The 21,162-nt window shown below is 29.2% G+C and overlaps 2 protein-coding genes across 2 annotated transcripts; both read right to left on the bottom strand.

Annotated features, from left to right (window-relative positions):
* Positions 1–12,182: 12,182 nt before the first annotated feature.
* On the bottom strand, positions 12,183–12,587 carry LOC111037053. Its single transcript, XM_022319412.1, has one exon. It carries the CDS (start codon positions 12,585–12,587, stop codon positions 12,183–12,185), a length of 405 nt encoding a protein of 134 aa, XP_022175104.1.
* Positions 12,588–12,718: 131 nt separating this feature from the next.
* LOC111037058 lies at positions 12,719–14,654 on the bottom strand. The gene is made up of 3 exons (XM_022319418.1): positions 13,787–14,654; positions 12,936–13,642; positions 12,719–12,727 (listed from the first exon to the last, which is right to left on the bottom strand). The coding sequence occupies exons 1-3, from the start codon at positions 14,652–14,654 to the stop codon at positions 12,719–12,721; spliced, it is 1,584 nt and encodes a 527-aa protein (XP_022175110.1).
* Between the last annotated feature and the right edge of the window lie 6,508 nt (positions 14,655–21,162).

The raw sequence follows: 21,162 nt of genomic DNA, 5'->3' as shown, positions 1-21,162 counted from the left end.
ACGACGAGCCGCCTCTGCCACCACCCTTTTTCGTTCCTAAATTCCCAGACGCTATACCGACTCTGTGAGTAGTTGTGAGTTTGTGACTATAATTTACGGTCTACCGAGTATAATATTATTCGCGTCGTAAATTATTTGTTATAATATTATACTACCTAATAGGTACCTAAAATGCCTGTTAATTATATTCTATTGTTACCGTCGATGTAGGATCTCTGGAAATTTCTAGAACCGTTTTCCACGTACTATTTCGATTTATTCATTATATTATATTCTGTAGGTATGATGGGAATTAAACTTTTAAATCAATATTTCGTATTAGGTACTTTATTATTCGAAATGCTCTTCGTTTTATTAGGTATTATTAATGATGTTTTAACAATAATTATATAATACTATCCAAGACCGCTTCTGGCGTTTTAGTCTATATTTCTACAAGTCCATTTGTCTCCGTGGTGTATAGAAAATAATAATCTTAAATACGATCTCAAAATTGAAAAACCATTATCAACTAGCAAAAAGTTACTTAGTCCTATGGGCTATTGATACTTTTGCCTTTTAGTCACTTTGTTAACTGGTCGTTAACTCATCACACATTATTGCAATATCAGTTTAAAAATATTAAAAATACATAATATGCATGATTTTTTTTATGAGCATTTAAAATTGTACTCTATACAACTTGGTTACTTATGTAATTCAGCCCTCTACAGAATATAGATATATAACTATACCACGGGAGAGGGGGCGTCCTAGATTCACCTAGTGGCTAGTTGTTATAACTTGGTACCTATCTACTTATTTATGATTAACTGTCTCTCGGTTTAAAACGTTGATACGAATATATAGATTATAGATACGTGTGTTATTGTTTTTGATTTTATACGCGGCCAATTTCATACGACAAATCGTTATTAAATCGAGTATTATTTTTACGTATTTACCTATAATCGCGGATTATTGTGATCTGAAAACTAACAAAACGTTGACACGATTTCGTATCATGAAGTCAATCGTTAAATGTTGAGCGGCCATGCGTGGAACTCATACTTTTTATCGTCATAGAACTGGAAAATATGTGTATAAAATACTCAAATACGGTCAAATCGTATGGTGGGCACGACATTTTTTTTGGGTTTACGTCACACGTGTTGTTTAATTCTGTGCGCAGTAAAATGTACATAATATCATCCATTATTATTATATAGATTTAAGGTTGGGTGCATCGTTATAGTCTTTAGTCTACATCGATGCTGCCACCGACCGAGGATATGGTTTACACTGTATATACAATAATCGTATGATATATACATACGCACAGTTATACTGATTACCGAGAGATCAGTATAAACTATTATGTTATGTGCGACCGTTCGGCAACCATATGGTGTTGTTCTTATTTTCACGATTTTAGAATCGATAATGTTTTATAAAACGTAAACCGACGTCCTTTATTACTGCAGTACAAAACACACTCGGCACATAGGACAAGACTATATAAAGAGCTTGTTGCCGGTGTCATTATATTATAACAAATATTATAATGTAGTACGTATGTACAACTCCCCTCGCTACCGTATATAACATGACTGCTACTGAACGCGGAGCGTCTTATTGGGATAAGAGAGTGCAGATAAATAGATCCCTCCGTGACCTCTTATTGTTTAAGCTTCCGGTGATTTAGGATAAGTTGTTTTAGATAAAACATTTAAAAAAACTTAGATAATGAAATGTGTCTGTGAAAATCGATATCGTTATTATATTAAAATAATATTTTTAATGCGACTGCCGACTGGTATAATATTAGGTATGTGATTAAAAATTATTTTCGTGTTTAAGTATTTATAGATGTTTTTTTTTCATGTGAACTACCGATAAGATCCATTAGGTCAATTATTGATGATTGGGCAACCGTTTTGAGAACTTACAGTTTTTAAATGCTAATTATGTTTTATACCTATATCTACAGAATTTCGCTTTATTTATTAAACCTAGGTGTATAGATATTGTAGTTAATACCTAAATATATTATATACGGTGACAGTATTTAATTAATGAACTTATTAAATTAATAAACTATCATATTATTAATTAAAATGACAACTATCGTGTTTTACTATCATCGTAACCTAGCTTAACAATGATGGCGAGATCGGCGTTTAGATATGTTGTTTATATATCGCGTTAATATATACTATACTACTTCTATAGAATATTGTCTATGTATAATGTATATATAATATAATATAATATTACCAATAATGCAATAGCTATCTACAATTCTATATCTTTATAAATATAAACAAAAATACCTGCCTACAACATTATTATACTTTTAAGCTTTTTCTATAAACGATTATTATGATGTTAATTAAAAAAAAATTGCCAAAATATTGTAATTTAACATATTAAAATTATTTTTTTCCCTATATTGTTTCGTTACTATTGTGTAATATTAACACTGTTACAATAATAATAACTATGTATTATTCAATCTACATGAAAGTATAGTCCCTCGACAATATTAAATATATCGATATTACCGAATGTGTGTCGAAGGGCATACAGTCATACAGACGGACAGTGCACTGATTGAACGAGTTGCAGGAGAACCGAACAAAAACTAGAAAAATGTTTGCTCCGGCTATTTTCACCCCAAAAAATTAGCATGCCAACGTTTCTATGTTTTTTTTTTTGATGAAATTCGAGTGTGTTTATTGTTGTACATTTGTACAGTAATATTGATTACCAACATTAATTTGATTAACAATTGAAAATGTATTAATACATGTATTAACTAATGTTAAATAATTGCAGTAATGTACGAATTTGTGTACCTTACGGTCGTATACAGTGTACCTATATAACACAAGTTTTTTAGTGTTTATTCGTTCAACATATTTTATGTCGTCTGCAATTTGATACGTTAAAAAAACCACGTCGTCGTAGTACCATTAGTTTGCTCCGCTCGAAATCAAAAAACAATAAATATATTTTTTTTTTTGATAAATATCTAATAGGCACCTATTAAACTAAATTTTTTTTCTATTGGACAGACAGTAAAATCTTCGTTCACTGGTTGACCACTGCAGAGCTTTACTGTATGTAGTGTATATATTTGAACACAAGACTTAATAAAAAAATGTCCTCATACTATACGCCCGTTATTTTAGTATGTTTAAAAAAAATTGGTCGCTCTTACCAATGTATAAACTGAATTTTGTTTTATGATGAGTAGGTATTAATACGATATTTAACTTCAGGTACAATTAAAGGACAATTGGTTTTATTTATGAGCTGAAAGTGGAGACAGCTTTAAACTCTGTAGACATTAAAAAAAATATTTATATATTTTTTAATTTTATGGTAATAGTTTTATTTTAGTTGAAATATTTTTTAAAATTTAATTCAATTATTGACCAGTGTTTTCCGTTATCCTTTTTAGTTTTCGAGTTGATGTCTTTTTTAATGGATTTTTAACTGTATATATGTATATTATTATTTACTGTAGTCTAGTTTGTACTGCTTGCATATTATACCATACGATAATAATAATTATTTACTAGGTATAGTTAGAGATCAAAATGTACTAAAGTAAAATTGGTATATCAAATTTAAATGTATAATACTATTATAATCTTATATAATGTGTCTATAGACACTATATTACCTTATTGCAGAATTACAGAGGCATATTTTGTATAGTAGATACATACGTATCAATTAGATATAAAGCAAATTCAATTTACCTATAGCTTAAAGGTGTAGGTACCTAACGGGAATAAACTATTTTATTTGAAACAAAGAAAAAGGAATTTTGGATTTCCAACATACCCATAAAAAATATGAAGTGTAAAATAATACGTTCTTTTAGTGTCTTCAAGAATTTCATGCACGAATAAATTTTAATTATGATCAATTTTTTTTTACACCTTATTACTTATAAAATCGGTGTAACTCACAAGTAACGTTACACAAAGTTTAGTATATTCACGCCATATTTTTCACAGTTTAAAAGTTTATGTCTTAATAGGTTTTTATGCCTTAAAAGAAAATCTCGCTAGGTTGTATTAATACTCTTCGGGGAGTGCTAAGCTCATACACGAGCGCGTGGGTAATATGAAAAAGACCCCTGTCCCTTGTGACACGTTACAATAAAAAATGTAATTTTTAATTATCATTTTTCAGTTACAGTTTTTAATAACAAAACAAACACGTGTTTAATTTAATTTCGAAAATAATATTATGGTCTTTCGCTTTGGAAACAAATCGTAATAAATACAACGTTTAAATTAAAAACCACCAACAATAGGAAATAATGACAATAAAATATAAAGCGTATTTCGATAGAGGTACACTCTGTTATTTTGTTTATAAAATATAAGGGGATTATTTTTCATTTTATGACCCATATGAAAGGTTACTAAGTCGTAGTTTATCGTCAGAATCATATTATACACTTTTTAAGACACATTTTTGAATTTAGTAAAAATGTAATTAAAAAAAAAATTTTATAGTTATATTTTATATAATATTGTTAAAAATTAAAAATACCTACATGTATTTTACAAATAATATATTAGTATAACACATAGATATTTGAAATACGCATATAATCTATGTGACTATGTATTATTTCTTGTAAATTAAATTGAATCTCTCAAAATAATCTATTATGGCTAAAAAAGCGATTAAAATATGTTGTGTTTATTACAAAATATCTTAAGTATTAAAAACACGATTTTATGACTTCTGTAAAAAGTCAACAAAATGATTGAGTACCCCAAGGGACACCAAGCATTTAAAAACTACACCATTCCGAACCCCTTTCGTAGCAGACGATATCCTTTTACCTACCGGCTACCACCATACAGTAAAATGAAGATAAATATTTACTATGAAAACAAGATGTATATATCATACGGTATTTGTAAACAGAAAGTATTTTATTTGGATTGTCAGATGGAAAAACATGATCGACGTACCAAAATCACTCTGAAATCTCTATCATAGAATACAGAATATAGTAGAAGTGTTTTAAAAACTTAAAATTTATAAAATATTAGAAATGATGATTGTTCTTTTTACATTTAAAGAATACTCATTTTTGATAAATGTTTAGACGAATCATTATGGCTTGTTTTTTTCATAAATATTTTGAATCTCTTACCTATTATATAATATTATGGTATAATTATTAACATGGTATTTAATATATGAGTATTATTCTTATACTCAATAATATTAAAATTAAAAATGTACCTACACATGTCATAAATAATTGAATAGTTTATGATAGCTATATACAAGATTAAAATAATATGCTTTACCTCTCCATATTTTCACAACTTCTTAATACACAATATACATTATACACACACATGTTTGTAGATAATTAATAATGTATATGATAAGATAATTGTTGTAAGAGATAACCTAACTTAATGAATTGGTTTTAAAATACTTTTAAGGAATAATGTTTTGAGAACATTTAAAATCAATGATTTTTTTTGTGGCCGAAGCCCTGGGAAAGTCAATAAGCAAAATTATTTTGTTAGTCGAGCAAATAAAATATTAAAAGGTACGATATTTTAAAATTATTAAATCGTTTTACAACTAATATTTAGATCATTTTAACAGATCTGTAGTGATCACTAAAGTTAAAAAGCCATAATATGACCAAATGCGGAAGCAATCGACGAATTATGGTAGATGAGTATTGAACCAGACAATTCCCTCTATGAACGAGATTATTAGTGAATACAAAAGCAAATAATTAAAATCTCCGCAACGCTCTTAATACTATCTTTTATACCGGTATAATAGGTATACCTAAGCTTAGGTACCTACCTAACTACCTAAGTGTACATATATTTCACGGTACGTTGCAATATGAACTTGTTTTAGTGTTGGACTGCTATAGGTATATTAACAAAAATATTTCTACCTGTAAGCCAAATGAATTAACTTTTGCATTACGTTATACTAATATGTATCATATAGGTAGGTGAAAATCATTGAAAATAACGCTGTGTCAAAATTTAATAAGTCACGGAAGCATTGTTTTGTGTTCTTTACCAGAACCAGAAAATATATACCCACTGCAGTATAAAACCCATTTAAGACTCGTCTGGTCTGTGACCATTAACGGTTAATCTCGTAATTCAAATTCAACGGTGCGCGTTAACCGTTTCGAATATTTTAAAAATAAAACTGTGAAATTGTACCTCATATATTTAGGTATGTGAGTACAAGTTACGCAGGTAGGCGTTTACTTGTTTACCCTGTACACTATACAGTGTACAGTGTACATTCTTGAGTTCTTCGTTCAAACTATTTATATTATGTGTCATAAAGTGGTTTTATTAACATGGACAGTTTCTTATATAAAAAGGTGTGAAAATATATGTTTCATGTTTTTACCGATGGTGCTTTTTAAGTTTGTCGTTTGATTCTCGAGAGCTACGCGGAGTATGGATACAAAAGATGACGAATAAAATAAAATACGTACAATAATTATTATAGTGTAGTTAAATACTGTGGCTGTAGCAGGTGTTATATACTTTTGTGTAGAAAAATATGCAGAGTAAATTTTTGAAAATGGAATATTATTACTTGTATATGACGAAATATTTATGAACACACGCAGCAAGTACTCGTAGCGTTGCAGGTTACTTTTTTATAACTATATGTTTTTGTATAGTACAATGATACGATAGTTATGATATTTGGCATTCACCTAGCGTGTGTGACTCTCCTGGAGATAAATTTACAATTAATAGGGTATGGGTAAACAAAAATGTGTATACAATATAAGTAAAAATATATTACCTATTTTTTTAGTGTTTTCGTCAGAGTTGTAATGACGACAATGATATACAATAATAATAATAATAATAATAATAATAATAATAATTCGGGTTTCCTTAGGCATATTATAATATTAATAGTACAAGTTTAAATTTCGTCGGTGACAAACAATATATAATAATATCACGTCCAATACGACGCATATATCTTTTATACACATATGACCGTAATTGAGAGTGTACAGTGTACGCACAACATACACACACACACATACACTGAACGTTAAAAGTTTTGTGTTGGCGTTCCACGAATTGAATCCCACGGGAACACCGGGGACCCGACCGAGAGTGGTTTATACCCGGGTGGCGGTCTTCTGGTGGCGCGCGGTATTCGCCCGGCGGTAAAAGCGCGTTTGGGAAATCGCGGACTTTGGTCGTTGTCCGACTCGGGCGGTGGCGGCGGCGGGGAAAATGAAAAGGGAGATCGAAAGGGATTGATGGCTCGCGAGCCGACGAAAACGACGTGACACATGAGGTTCATTTGGAAAGTGCGGTTGATTACTGTTGCGGAGACTTGCGGCACGACCACCGCATCCACCGCCTCCACCGCCGCCGCCACCGACTCCGTCACCTCAACGCCCACACGCTCGGCCGCCTGAAAACTCGCATCATCTATGTTGTACACACGCATACAAACTATACACACACACACACACACACACACACACACACACACACCGAGCTCGCCATCGCGGTGTTAAACGAAACGACGACGACGATGACGACCGCGGTGGTCGTGTGTATATAGGCGCACGAAAATAACTACGAGTCTTCGTTAACGGCTAGCATAGATAGATATATACGTTGTGTACTGGCGATTTTCTGTTTTCTGCAGCACTGTAAAATAGGCATCTTGAAAGTTTGTGTTGTACACTGTGTACAATGACGTATTGCATGCCGTCCCGGGATTGGTCAGACCGTTTTACACGTGTTTTTCAATCCAACGTTCACGGCGATTTCCAAAGAAACGTCCGCCAAAAAAAATATCGTAAATTCGTATCCACCAATATTTCGACGCAAATAGTACCTAACTATAACTGACATAAGTACGAACTAATTACGCATCCGAATTGGCGCAGCGTCATGGGATCGTGGAGACCATTTTATTGGTGGGAAAAATCGTCTGACTTATAAATTATGGGTTTTTGTGTTTGATGTCTTTCAGATAGTTTAATACTCTAATGTATCTATGGCCATCTACCTCTACGTAAGTCAGCATATCCTTTAATGAGCGCATCATTGTACAACCCCCCACATATTTGATTGCAGTTAAAAATTGAACATTTATTGTTATATTAAATAAATAGTATCAGATTTCCGTTTGATGTATACCTACCCAGCAAAAAGAATTTCATGATATAAAAAAAATTTAAAATTTAATAAATATGAAATTATCATAGAGGTTGTAGAAGTGAAATCCCATACGGAATACAGTAGCAACAAAACAAAAAAGTCTCAGATCAATTTGTTTATGTCTACCATCAAAATCCTACCGTGTTTCCGTCGGACATCATCATATATACGCCATCGTCAGGTTTCGGCACTTGTCGCGGATTTCGTTTTAAGATTTTGCTAATCACGAGTTTTTCTCATTTTCTCCGGTTACCGCACGGGGTCTTTACACAAATGGATTTATCATGTTAAACAGTGCCCATTATGGGCCACTCGGTCCGCATATATTTTATATATTAGTGTAACGCGAAGACGGAGGGTGTAACGAGTGAAGAAAAAAAAATCGCGGAAAGCTGCAGAAGGAAAAAAAAGAGAGAAGAAGCAAACGAGAGTTGTAGGGGGCCGATATTAATTTCGGTGCCGCAGCCGCCGCGACATTAATTAAACCTCGTTTTTAGGAACGCATTAAAAAGACGCTCCTGTCGCGTGCTAGCGAGCCGATTGAAATATTGCCGCGGCGGCACCGGCGGAGCAGCGTGCGCTAGCGGATTATATAATAACAACCGCGGCCGTTGTAGTTTTTTTTCATCCCCGCGCTTTTTAGTACGCATACATCCACGGACGCCTCCTTCGGCGAAACTAATTTAAGGTTATAACTGCACTGCAGCGACGACAACCCTAATGGCTTTTAAGTGAAATTTACGATCGACTGTTATTGATTTTTCGCCTCTGTACCTATATCATCGTATTATTATAATACAATTATGCATACCTAAATAATACGGCTGTGTTCACGTATTTAATATGATTTAAATAATAATTATACATATGTATCATATCGGTATTGGTGAACAAGGGTTGGTCAGTAATCAGTCACACGGATCAAAGTTAAAATTGTAACTATAGTAACTGGTAATTACTAATTAGCTACGCAATTTTTCAGTAATAACTTTAAATGGTTATAATATTATCGTAAAATAAAAGATCTAAAGTTACATTTAAATAGGTTAGGTACATTCAATAATGGGTCAATATCATTTTTGTTATAATTTACAAACAAGTTAAAATATAGGATTATTCAAACTGATCCATTTGATTTCAAATGCTTCACTACGTTTATTTTTAGTTTTCAGGCGTAGAGTAATATATATATATAATACATTAATTAATAAAATAATAATAATAATACAAATGTATTCATAAAGGTACCTATAAAATATGTTTTACGCTTGGTTTCATCCCCAACAATAGGAACTACACACAAATACACAATTGCACACATATCCATTGTAATTAACTTCACTCATTTTTTAACTTCTCTATGGTTGTGTGTTGAATTACGCCTTATTTCAAAAGAATTAGGTAGTTTTATGAGGTAAAAACAGGTGACCTAAGAAGCCAGGTTGAAATCATTGATGATTCATTTTGAATAAATCTGTATTTTCTACAATGAACATCTCAATAGATTAAACGATTTAATTAAATTATTGAATTGACTATTGCGTATTTATTTAAATTTTGAACATAATAATATGTGTTATTCCATACACGTCCAGTCATCTACTAAGTTTTTTTAGTTTTAGTTTTCACTTATAAGTTATATTAGATGGATTACAGGTTCACTATAACTATTAGTGTTTACCTATAAAATATGGAAAATGTTTTTTATAAATATAGTATAAACTATGATAGTATATACTGTATCATAAAGGATTTGTAATATTGGTGTATAAGCGACTTACTGATCTTGAGTAAGTGAGTTATACATATTTAATGTCAACACAATATTATTATTAATAGTTTATATTTGATCATTAATTGATGTTTGTAAATCTCATTTCTTAGAGTTAAAACAGAAACCAAAATTGGTTTTGTCCCGTTTTCCCTTATTGCTTTTTGTTTTTTTCTGTAATCATGGAAATTTATCTTAAATTTTGATTTTCGAATGTACCAACTAGATTCACTTTCCCACCAGAAAATATATTGAAGTTGAAAATCGAAACATTATTTCGATTACTTATCGTGTACAAAAAATTTTTTAATTAAAATTTAAAAAAAAAACTCACAGTATCACAAAATCAATAAATTGATTGAGCTCAACTTAAAATTAAAAATATTATAGCAAATATTTATCTAAAAATCTAATCACACAGTTGACCGTTGAGTGATCGCAATATTATAACATAGATAGACACGTCTTGTTTACTCTGAATGATTTCGAAAGTCGTTGACCTACGACAAGAAGCCAATAACTGATTTATGTTTATTTACATTAAAAAATGTGAACATGTCAAATCACAGTCCTAGTTTGTTCTTACTAAAAAAATAAGTCAAATTATGAGTTTCACCAGATTATTTGATTGATGTCTGTATTTATGTTACTTGTACTTGAGATCATCAAGAATTTTAATGACTATACTCTGCAATATATGAAGAATTAATATTCTTGTGGAAATAATATGTTTTATGTACAATATACACATATAGTTGCGTCTATCAAATTCAAAGTGGGTGTGACCGTTGTGAGTACTTTTGATATTTTTTTACCTGAAAGTATGACATCGTATTTATATTTATTATTATAAATGTTAAACCAATCAAGATAAATCATTAAAATTACATCCACGTATTATGTAAAACGTATACCGGTTTCGTGCAATTTAGATTTTCACAGTTCATTTTATTATAATGTGATCATTAAAATATGAGAATCCACTGACTTTGCTTTTAAAATGTCCAAGGACATATTATATTTAATTCCATAAATTGCACAGTTCCTTGTGAGATTTAATTAAGTATTTTATTTATGTCTTGCAAGTTTAAATTGTGAGAATTGTGAGTAATGCAGTAATAAATTGGTTTTGTTTTATTTATTGTATAAACATGGTATATATGTACGATATACCTATTAGCTATTACCTACTTAATATAGTTAAGTATTTGGCGAATAATGTCAAAACATAATCAGAAATAAAATATGAATAAGCCTCGTATCTTATGTTTAATGTTTATTGATTTTGGTGAAAACATTTTTTTTTAGGTGTATGTTGAAATAAATACAAAATACATACTGTATTTTAGTTGTTAGAAATAATATACAAAGTACCTATAAGATATTTTGTATAACTCACCTGTTTTTATAAAAAGCATATCTGCTCATACAGTACGGTATATAGTATCTACTTATTTTGCACTAATATAATAGAATTAATAAATTATGTTTGTTAACAACAAAACAATTATTAATGAAATTATAATATGTCTTCTACTTTTTTTAAATTTATAGGCAGAGTCATGTGTTAGTAATCTTTCCAAATGATAATTTCTAATCATATTTTGATACCCACAAATAATAATAAATGTCTATACTGCCATAAAGATTAATTTTACTAATATTGCACTGCAAAAGATAAACAACTAACTAATATTTGATGATTAAATACCTATATGTGAACTATGTGTTTTGGTCTTAAAATCAAAAATTAAATGTATATATTTTAGTAACTAATAAGTATTTACAAATTAAACAAAAAATTGAATTGTATAAATATTGGAGAACATTTATTTTTATTTTTATGACATTTTGAACATTGAAATACTGATAGTTTGTATTATATACAGGCGCGGATCTAAAACATATTTACGGGGGGGGCCATCTTAAATACAATTTCGGCCTAAGTATTATAAAAACATTGTACATACCATGTAAGCTAATAGATAAATATTATTATTTAAATACCAGTTTATCAGTACAATAAAATATATAAAATTATTAGATAATTAATAATAAATGATCACTGAACAAAATCCTTTCGTCTTTTAAATAATTAGATAAGTAATATAAATTGTTTAATTAATAATGACACGTAATATATAATAAATAATAATTAATAATAAAATATAATAAATATTAAAAAATGATCACAGAACAAAATCCATTCGTCTTTTAGATTTGGCAAATTCGTCAATTACTTCTTCACAGTCAATACTAATATTTCTATAACAGTTAAGTAATGCAAGTCCATTTAAGCGTTCTTCGGATATTCTTGATCGCATCCAAGTTTTTAGTCGGCGAAGAGAAGAAAAATTTCGTTCCGCAGTTGCTGAAGTGGCTGGTAATGTCAGGAGTATGAGAAAACAATTATAAATAATTGGAAAGGTTTCGGAATCACATCTTTCAAAAGCTTCTAATGATGTTTTTGGAATTTCTTTTTCATTTGTCCAATATGTATGCCACAATTGAAGCTCTCCTTCGAAATATTTTTTTACGAGGTCTTCCGATAAGTTCAAATTAATAGATATTAATTCACAAAATTGTGCCATCATATTGTTAATTTTATTTTGGATTTCTTTTTGGTTATTAAAAACGTCTTTATTATGAATAAACGTTGGCAAAATTATATCTAAATCAAACACTGACACTGATTTTTTATCGAATCTGTACTCAAGGTCGGTAATTAAGTCATCTAAAAATGGAATAAACAAAACGATACGAAAATAATCTTCTGGATTTTTAGTTGGTGGATTAGCTCTTTTAGTCATTTGTTTTGTTATTCTTGGGATTTTAATATCGTCGAAAATTCCTATTTTTTCCAAGCATTGTTTACTATTATTAAAAATTAAATTAAAATTTTCAACGCTGTTTTTCCGTTTTTCTTTTAAAACACTAAGTACATTATTTATTAATGTAGAAGCCGAAAATTTATCTTGACTTTTTGATTGCAAAATTCTACTTATTGGTGCAGTTATTGAAAACATATCGGACATAAGATTTAATGTTAAAATAAATTCCGCACTTGACAATGATTTTATTAGAATAGACGCTTTTGAGGACGTTTCAAGATCGTTCCATTCAGATATTTTATCTAATGCTTCAATAATTAAAACCAAATTCGAAGAAAACTGCATAATGGAATCATGTTTTTCGACCCACCTAGTTTCACATAAAGACTTTAATGAAGTATTTAAAATATTTTTTAAAACAAAATTTTTTTTAGCTGAAGTATTGAAAAAACTTACTACTTCTTTAATAATTCCAAATGCATTTCTAACAAATGTTTGTTTACAACCTTTCATTATTGATAAATTTAGAGCATGACTAAAACATGAACATTTTACAGCAAATTTCATTTGAGATTGTAATAATTTAATTGCACCGCATTTTTCAGATTGCATCACAGAACACCCATCTGTAGTTATTCCTACACAATTATTCATAGGTAAAGCTAAATTTTCTAAAATATGTATTACAGTTTTTCCTATTATTTCTCCGGTCATTTTTGGTTCAGTATTGACACTAGATTGATCGTAGTTATTTTTATGACAGTCTATAAATCTAATAAAGTCTTCATTTATAGTTTTGTCGTACACGTATCGTAAAACTATAACCAGTTGTGAAGTTTTAGATATATCAGTTGTTTCATCGAAAATTACGCTAAAATATTTTGCTTTATTTACTTTGTTCAATACATTTTTTAAAATTATATTTCCAATTATCGAAATAAGAGTATTTTGAGTCGTTTTACTTATATAAGTAGCTGTTGCTTCAGCATTTTTTAAATGATTTTCCAATGCGATATCTCCAGATAATATCTTAAACTTTAAAAGCTCTCTAAAATTTCCTTCGTTCTCTAATGGGTTATCAGATAGATCATTAACGCTTCCATCATCGCGATGACCACGTAAAGCAATATTTTGCCGCCCGAGAAAAATCAAACTTTCAACTATAGGTTTTAGTCTAGATCTATTTTCATTAACTTGTTTTAGGCGCTGTGAATTTATTTGGTTTACTACTTCTAGCTCTGGATTATTATACGATTTTAAAAATTGTTTTCCGTTCAGTACAGAATTTTTATGGTACAAATTATTATCATGCGTTTCAAGGTAACCATCCTTTCCTAATAACTTAGCGAATTTCTTTAAAGGCTCAACTACTAATGACTTTAATTGAGTATGGTTATTAAATCCATGACCAGTTTTATTATGAAAAATAGAACAATAAATACAAAATAATCCACTTTCTGAAGGCGAAAAAACAAGCCAAAAATATTTATTTATATGTTCTTGTTTCAAAAATCGTTTACGAAGAATTCCATTTTTTGTGTGACTTGAATAAGGAAAATTGTAACCTATTGGTGGTTTCCAATGATTTTCAAGTAACTGTTTTTTAGTAAAATCATCAATTGTTGATTTTGAACTTAATGCAATACCAATATCTATAATTATATTTTCTACAGTACCTTTGTTTTGATTTGATGTTGGATCAATGTCTACATTTTTCATAGGTTGATTTGACGAAATGGGAGCTGGGTCGTCTACCATTTCATTGTCTTTAATGACACATTTTTTTTTTTTAAGAAAATTTTGCATAAAATCGGCACTACGCTTTGACATTTTAATAAAATAATAATACAACTATACACGTGACACGTTTGATGTTGATTATCGACAGTTACAGCGGCTGTGTGCGTATTGTATCGTAACTATATGTCAACTAACAAATTATCATTACACAATAAATATCGTCAATAATAAAATAGATAGGTACTACATACAGCCAGACATTTTATTGCATCAAACAAGTTTAAATATTCGATTAGATTAGATTAGCTTTTTGACGGCGAACGATGAAAACGGAAACGGCCGAAACGCTATCGGCAAAACAATACATTTTATCGGCTGCCGAAAATAGATATAATAGAAAATCCACCTTTCTACGGGGGGGGCCATGGCCCCTTGGCCCCCCCCTTGGATCCGCGCCTGATTATATATACCTCAAATTATTGTAAATCATTAATAAATCAATAAGGAATACACGGATTGACACTGATGCATTGATGATAATTTGAACCAGAATCATATTAAAGTATTACCTATACCTTTCTAGTATTTATTTGATTTTTCTATATATGGTTGCCAATATAAATTATATAGGTGCTGATGTATGTGGCTTATACATTTTACAGCTTTATTGCTAAAATCACTTACCGGACCAGGTAGATTAATATTCAAATTGTTCAGTATATTAAAAAAAATTATGTTATAAAATTATAAATATTAATTATGTTATAAATATGTCATATTGTTTATGATTAAGCTATACAAGTTGTAATAGTTGTATATTGGTTGGTTTAAATTATTCAGACCCTTTCGTAAGTCAGCAATAAAATAATTGAATTAACTGTTAAGTCTTTTCCAGGGGATATTTCATTATTTATTTATTTTTATTTTTTGAAAATAAGATAATATCGTAGACACTAATAGTAAAAAAAAAAATACTAACATTTATAGGGCGTGGCGCTTATTTTTGTTTTTTGGTGCAAGCATTTACTTTTTTTTCACTGTCGAGTTTGTACCGTAGTGTTCAAAGCTAAATAAAACGGATCAAATACAAAATTGCAGATGACAGGGTCAGATATAATAGAAACAATTTGGATTTAGGAAGGAAGGGTGGGTATATTGGCGACATAAAAGGGCAGGTTTCCTCGATAACAGACCTCAGTGTATATGTGTGTGTAGTCGATTTTTCCTCCTGTCCTATAGAACCCTTTTTATTCCTTGAGACAAGTATAAATTATTTAAATTTAATCACGCTTTCATTTCGATCCCCAGAGTAGTAATATTCATCTACCATCCTCCGTGTCCTTCCAAGCAATCAGCCACTGGTACCAATCTTCGTTCGAATTCAATTACTACCAGCTTTATTAACCCTTGGTCCATCGCTCGTGTCGTATAGTCTTAAGTGTAAAAAATTACATCTAGAAATTTTGTTTTAATAAAATATTTAGTTTAAAACAAACACAACAAATTATAATATGTTTATTTATATTTTTAATCATTAACTTTTTATGAGTAATCAAAAATTTAAAAAATAGTTCTAAGACACTATAATATTCATTATTGACTGAACTAAACTCCGCCAATAAAATAGTTGTTTTTTGAACAAGAAGATTTATTATTATAATCATTTTTGTACTTGCAATCTGGGATATAGTATAATAAATAATAATATATTAATAGGTATACAATACCGAGTATCCTAGTATTTATCATATTATATATTATCCTGTTAGGATTGCATCCCAAACTCAAATACAAAATATAATCACAAATAATTATACATCATTTATTTTATTAGTGTAATAATTAAGATGTATCTTGTTTTTTTAAAAAAATGATATGTCATTAGCAATTTTTATTTTTGATCACTTACAAAGTACTTTACGTTATTCCTAAATATATTATAATATATTTGGTGTTTTTACAGATTATATTTTCTACTTGTATATTATTGATATTGTTAATTAAATAGTCATTTTTAAATGTTATTTGTTATATATTATAATATAAACTATACTTAGTGTGCAAAAAGTTAAAAAGTCAGTAATCCAAGACAATCCAGTTCAGGATTTTGCCAATATTTTAGTGAAGTTTTTTTTCAATTTAGTAGGTATACGCATATGAGGTTATGACCAATAATGTCCCTTTTACATGATATAATAATATATTGTACATTTGTATAATATTTTCATATTATAATTACATTACATTAAAAATGTAGTATTCATCTTGAAGGTAAACCATGTTTACAGAATTTTCGATTGATTAACATTATAGTAAATGATAATCTATTGTGTATGTATAAATTATTTTATTGGAGGTTTTCCGAATTCCCACGTACTAGCTTTTGAATCAGCCAAAAGAAAAAATGAATTTCATTCTAGTTAATTCCTCAAACATATAAAACAGATTTTAATAATTAGATTAATAAATAATAACAACAAAATAAACAATTGTCAACTATACTAAAGTATTTTTATAAATAAAAAAAAACTCTTAATCTCTGTATTACTTAATAAATATCTACGAACAAATTCCATTTATAAGATGTTAAGACTTTCATATGAAAACAATATTGTGTATTTTAAACGTATAACACAAAGAACTACATAGACTAAAATGCGTGCAAGGAAAATATTAAATTTTGTTCAAAGAAAATCTTCAAGATGTTTCAGTGATGGATCGATTGTCATTAGGTCGAGTCGTTTTTGAGCACAACAGATGACGGCACTACGACAACCTGATAAGGGAGAGTCCTGGTTATTAATACACCCTGTTATATAAATGGGAGACTATTATAAAGGTTTGCGGGTTTGTTTTTTTTTTTATATTCTTGTCCAAAACCGATTCCAATTAACCGCTTAAGTCTACCTACAGAAAAAAAATAACTTTATGAAAATTCTGACATCATTTTAAAAATGATTTATTCCTTCAAAATAATATGTTCAGAACTTAGACAAATTGCTTTTCATATTCGAATGATTATGCATAATTAGTAACAATTTAAAGTTAATTGAATCAATGTTTTCATTTTTATGAACATAATGTTAAACGAAGTTAGAGCTCATTGTACTGTGATGAATAACCACTGTACTATGTAGTTTATTTATCTTATGCATCTGTAAATAATGTATATTCACAGTTTTGTTTCAATACCAATTTTTAATAATTATAATTTTTTGTTTCTATTATGTACAGACATTTTCAACAAGTAGTTGATTTTTAAGAGGTATAAAACCTATATACTCTAACTTTTATTTGTCTTGGTTTGCCAAATCGAAACATTATTATGAATTACCTACCCTTGACCTGCCTTACTATCTTGGTAGTAAAAAAATAAAACTAATTGATAGGTTTTTACTTTTAAATACAGATACATATTTACATAAATATATTTATTATAAATCGAGTAATATTTCAACTTCGTAATATACTCGTACAGTCGTACTGATAGGTATAAGTATACTAATAAATAAATCATATCACTCATATTTTTTTAATTTGAATGAAAATATCAGTCTACTTATGCAGGGGAATTCGTATTGGTATTATTTTTAAATAAAAAATAACAACATATTAAATACTTTTATTTCTATTACAACATTTTATTCTCAATAATTTTGCCTTTATTGATGGGTAATACTATAATCCCCTGAGAACAGTTATTACTGTACATTGATTGTAGCAAATAAAATATCATTATTATGGGGTATAAATTAAGTCCAACCGGTTTATAACTTTACACCGATTTCTGTATCCTGTGTCGTATGTGTATAAGAAAAATTGCAATTAATCCGGTATACGGGCATAGGGCTAATGGTGGCTGCCTTTGGCCATAAACTTAATGGCCTGGTGTGTATACGTACTTTTTATTAAGTGCCCACAGCCACCCGCCGCCGTCCCTGTTAAGGGTGTGTTCCGGCAAAAGACATTCTTCACACTGGTAACGAGAACAAAATAAGGAGAAAACAATGCTTCGGTATAAATCGCCCAACACCTTATTGCCGTTAAGGTTCAGGGGTCATAAAACAACTTGCCACATTTAAAACGCACATTATGGTAGTCCTATATTATACGCAAGATATCATGGTGCGCGATTTCAAAAATAAGAGAAAACGTATTGATACTTAATATAGATTGTATAATATAACAAATGTCAAATAATATTAAATGTATGTATGCAGTGAGGTGAAATAATTATTTTTCTACTGAAAATAGCGTATATACACACAATTTATGACGTTAAAGATGTTTTATTAATAAATTACTGATTTCATATCAATATTTTTTTTCTTCAAAAATCATACCATTAGTTCATTAGATCATTAGTTGGTCAGTTATCACTAGAGTTCTGATGTATAGGCATTTCCTTTTTTTTTAATAAGAAGCTGTATTCGCTACACATTTGTTTCATTTTACTATATTAATAAGCACCTACACAACATTTTATTTCTTTGTTTTTTGCTGTATTAGTCTGTTTTTTATTTTTAGATTTTTTTTGGTATCGTTATATTAATATTTTGCTTTATAAAATGTGTTTCTAATTGAAATATTTGAAAAATTGATATTTATTTTCATACCTATTTGATGTCGGCGAGAATAGGTGGAATTCAGTTTACCTTGTAATGTTTAATAATTGGTCGATATGATGTGGATAAGAAATTACTATCTTGAAGTAGGTAAAAGTTACTTTTAGCATATCTAAAGCATTCAAAAGTTTTTTACGTCAAAGTATCTACATATTTCATAATCGGGCATATTTTTCACTGTAATATAACTTGGAATTATTGTTTATTTTATTTGTTAGAAAAATTCTGAAAGTTAAAACTTAAAACGTCCTATTCCACACAATATTGCTATGGAATTCGGGTAGCCTGTATATTTTTAATTTCAATTATTCAGTGCAAATTATTCATTAATAAAAAATTATATAATTTTTAGTTTTTTTTGATTTTTTTTTAATGTTTACAGAGCAATATTATTCAAACCCATGTAGTAATTACAAGTTTATTTGTGTTTTAAATGTTTAATAATATATACTTTAATATAAGGTTTTCTAATAAATACAAGTACGACGTACCTATAGTATTATGACTAATCTAGATTTACAATTTTTTTATTTTTATTTATTAAAAATTAAAATAAACATCTACAATCTATACATTTGTGTGCAATAAGTAGGTTTGACAAGTGATAAAATAAAAGTAATTAACATGAATCATGAGATTAGGGAGGATACCCAGTAGTAACACCCTATAAGATATACACACATAAAACTGTGGAGTTGTTTTGACCACCAAATAAGTCAATTCCGTGCACATTCGAGCGTTAGATTTCGCTTAAGGATGAAATAGTGTTAATTTGACTACGCTATGTAGTTAATAGTAACCACTTGGTTTAATTTATCTATGTTAGTTAATACAACGCCAGTTTCAGTTCAAATTTACTTCATAAAAAGTATCGGTATAACTACATCAATAATGTTATTTCAACTATTTTAAGGAGTTAAAATCAATATTATTTCTATACATCTATTGCAAAAAATATTAGGCGCTGGAAGAAGCTCAAACTACAATGGGCGGGTTATATCTATGATTTCCTAACCTAACGCCTAACCTACTGAGCCACTACCTAACTTAATTTAATTTGTGGAAACACTGTTATCTAAATAACGTCATATCCACAATTTACCTATATAGTTATAAGATATTATAAAAAAATTGTTGCAGGTAATTAATTAATGAACATAGCCCATAGGCCGATATTTGATCACATTTAGGGGGGCTTAACATGTTTGTCTCATCATCCATGTAAACATATATTTTTAAACTCTTCAACCATGCGATGTGGCTTGATTACGTTTTGAGAAGGATCAAGCCCCCAATATTCACCTATGCTAATGAAGTAAAATAAAACGAATACAAACTGCCTCTCAATATATAATAGGTACCTTAAATTGTATCGTTCGCAACACGAATAATAGATATACAGCACACCAAACAAACGTGTGATGAAACTTGTCTAAATTATAAAAAAATAAATGCAGATAAAAAAATTTATTTAATTTAATGTTACAAATTAAGTTAAATAACAAATAACAAGCTTAATATAATAATTAATATTACATGTATCTTTCATTGCATACTTTTTTATGCGATTAGATTCAAATAAAACAAACATTGAGAACAACTTAAAAGTTAAAAAAATAAAAAATACTACATTTTATATCTTAATGTAACATACAATTTACCATTGCCTAAAACTCGAGTTACTGAAGGGGTGACATCAGGTTAATTTTAACTATATTAATAACCATTAATATACTTACTTCCAAAAGCTGGCCAAGAGAGAAAGAAGTCATGATATTATAGTTGTAGGACGTAGGTGAACTGGCGTCTGGCGTTAAATATAAAATGCACAATTACACAAAGTGAAAAGACGAAAACGAGAACAAAAATACAGCGAATATCAAAAATATTAACAAAAGAAAAACACAAACTAATAATGTTATTTATATAATATAAACAAGAACACAGCACACTATCAATTATCATATCAACTG

Source organism: Myzus persicae, unplaced genomic scaffold (genome assembly GCF_001856785.1).
Source record: "Myzus persicae strain clone G006 unplaced genomic scaffold, MPER_G0061.0, whole genome shotgun sequence".
NCBI classification, from domain to species: Eukaryota; Metazoa; Arthropoda; class Insecta; order Hemiptera; family Aphididae; genus Myzus; species Myzus persicae.
The sequence above is the reverse complement of the archived record's forward strand: the minus strand, read 5'-3'. Positions and strand labels throughout refer to the sequence as shown.

What these genes read in the sequence shown, in the direction of transcription:
- LOC111037053 (XM_022319412.1), bottom strand. Translation starts at nt 12,587, where the DNA reads ATGATGGCACAATTTTGTGAATTAATATCTATTAATTTGAACTTATCG.
- LOC111037058 (XM_022319418.1), bottom strand. Translation starts at nt 14,654, where the DNA reads ATGTCAAAGCGTAGTGCCGATTTTATGCAAAATTTTCTTAAAAAAAAA. An exon ending in AGCAACAGCTACTTATATAA is followed by an intron (nt 13,643 to 13,786) that starts GTAAAACGACTC and finishes AACTGGTTATAG; the next exon opens with TTTTACGATACGTGTACGAC.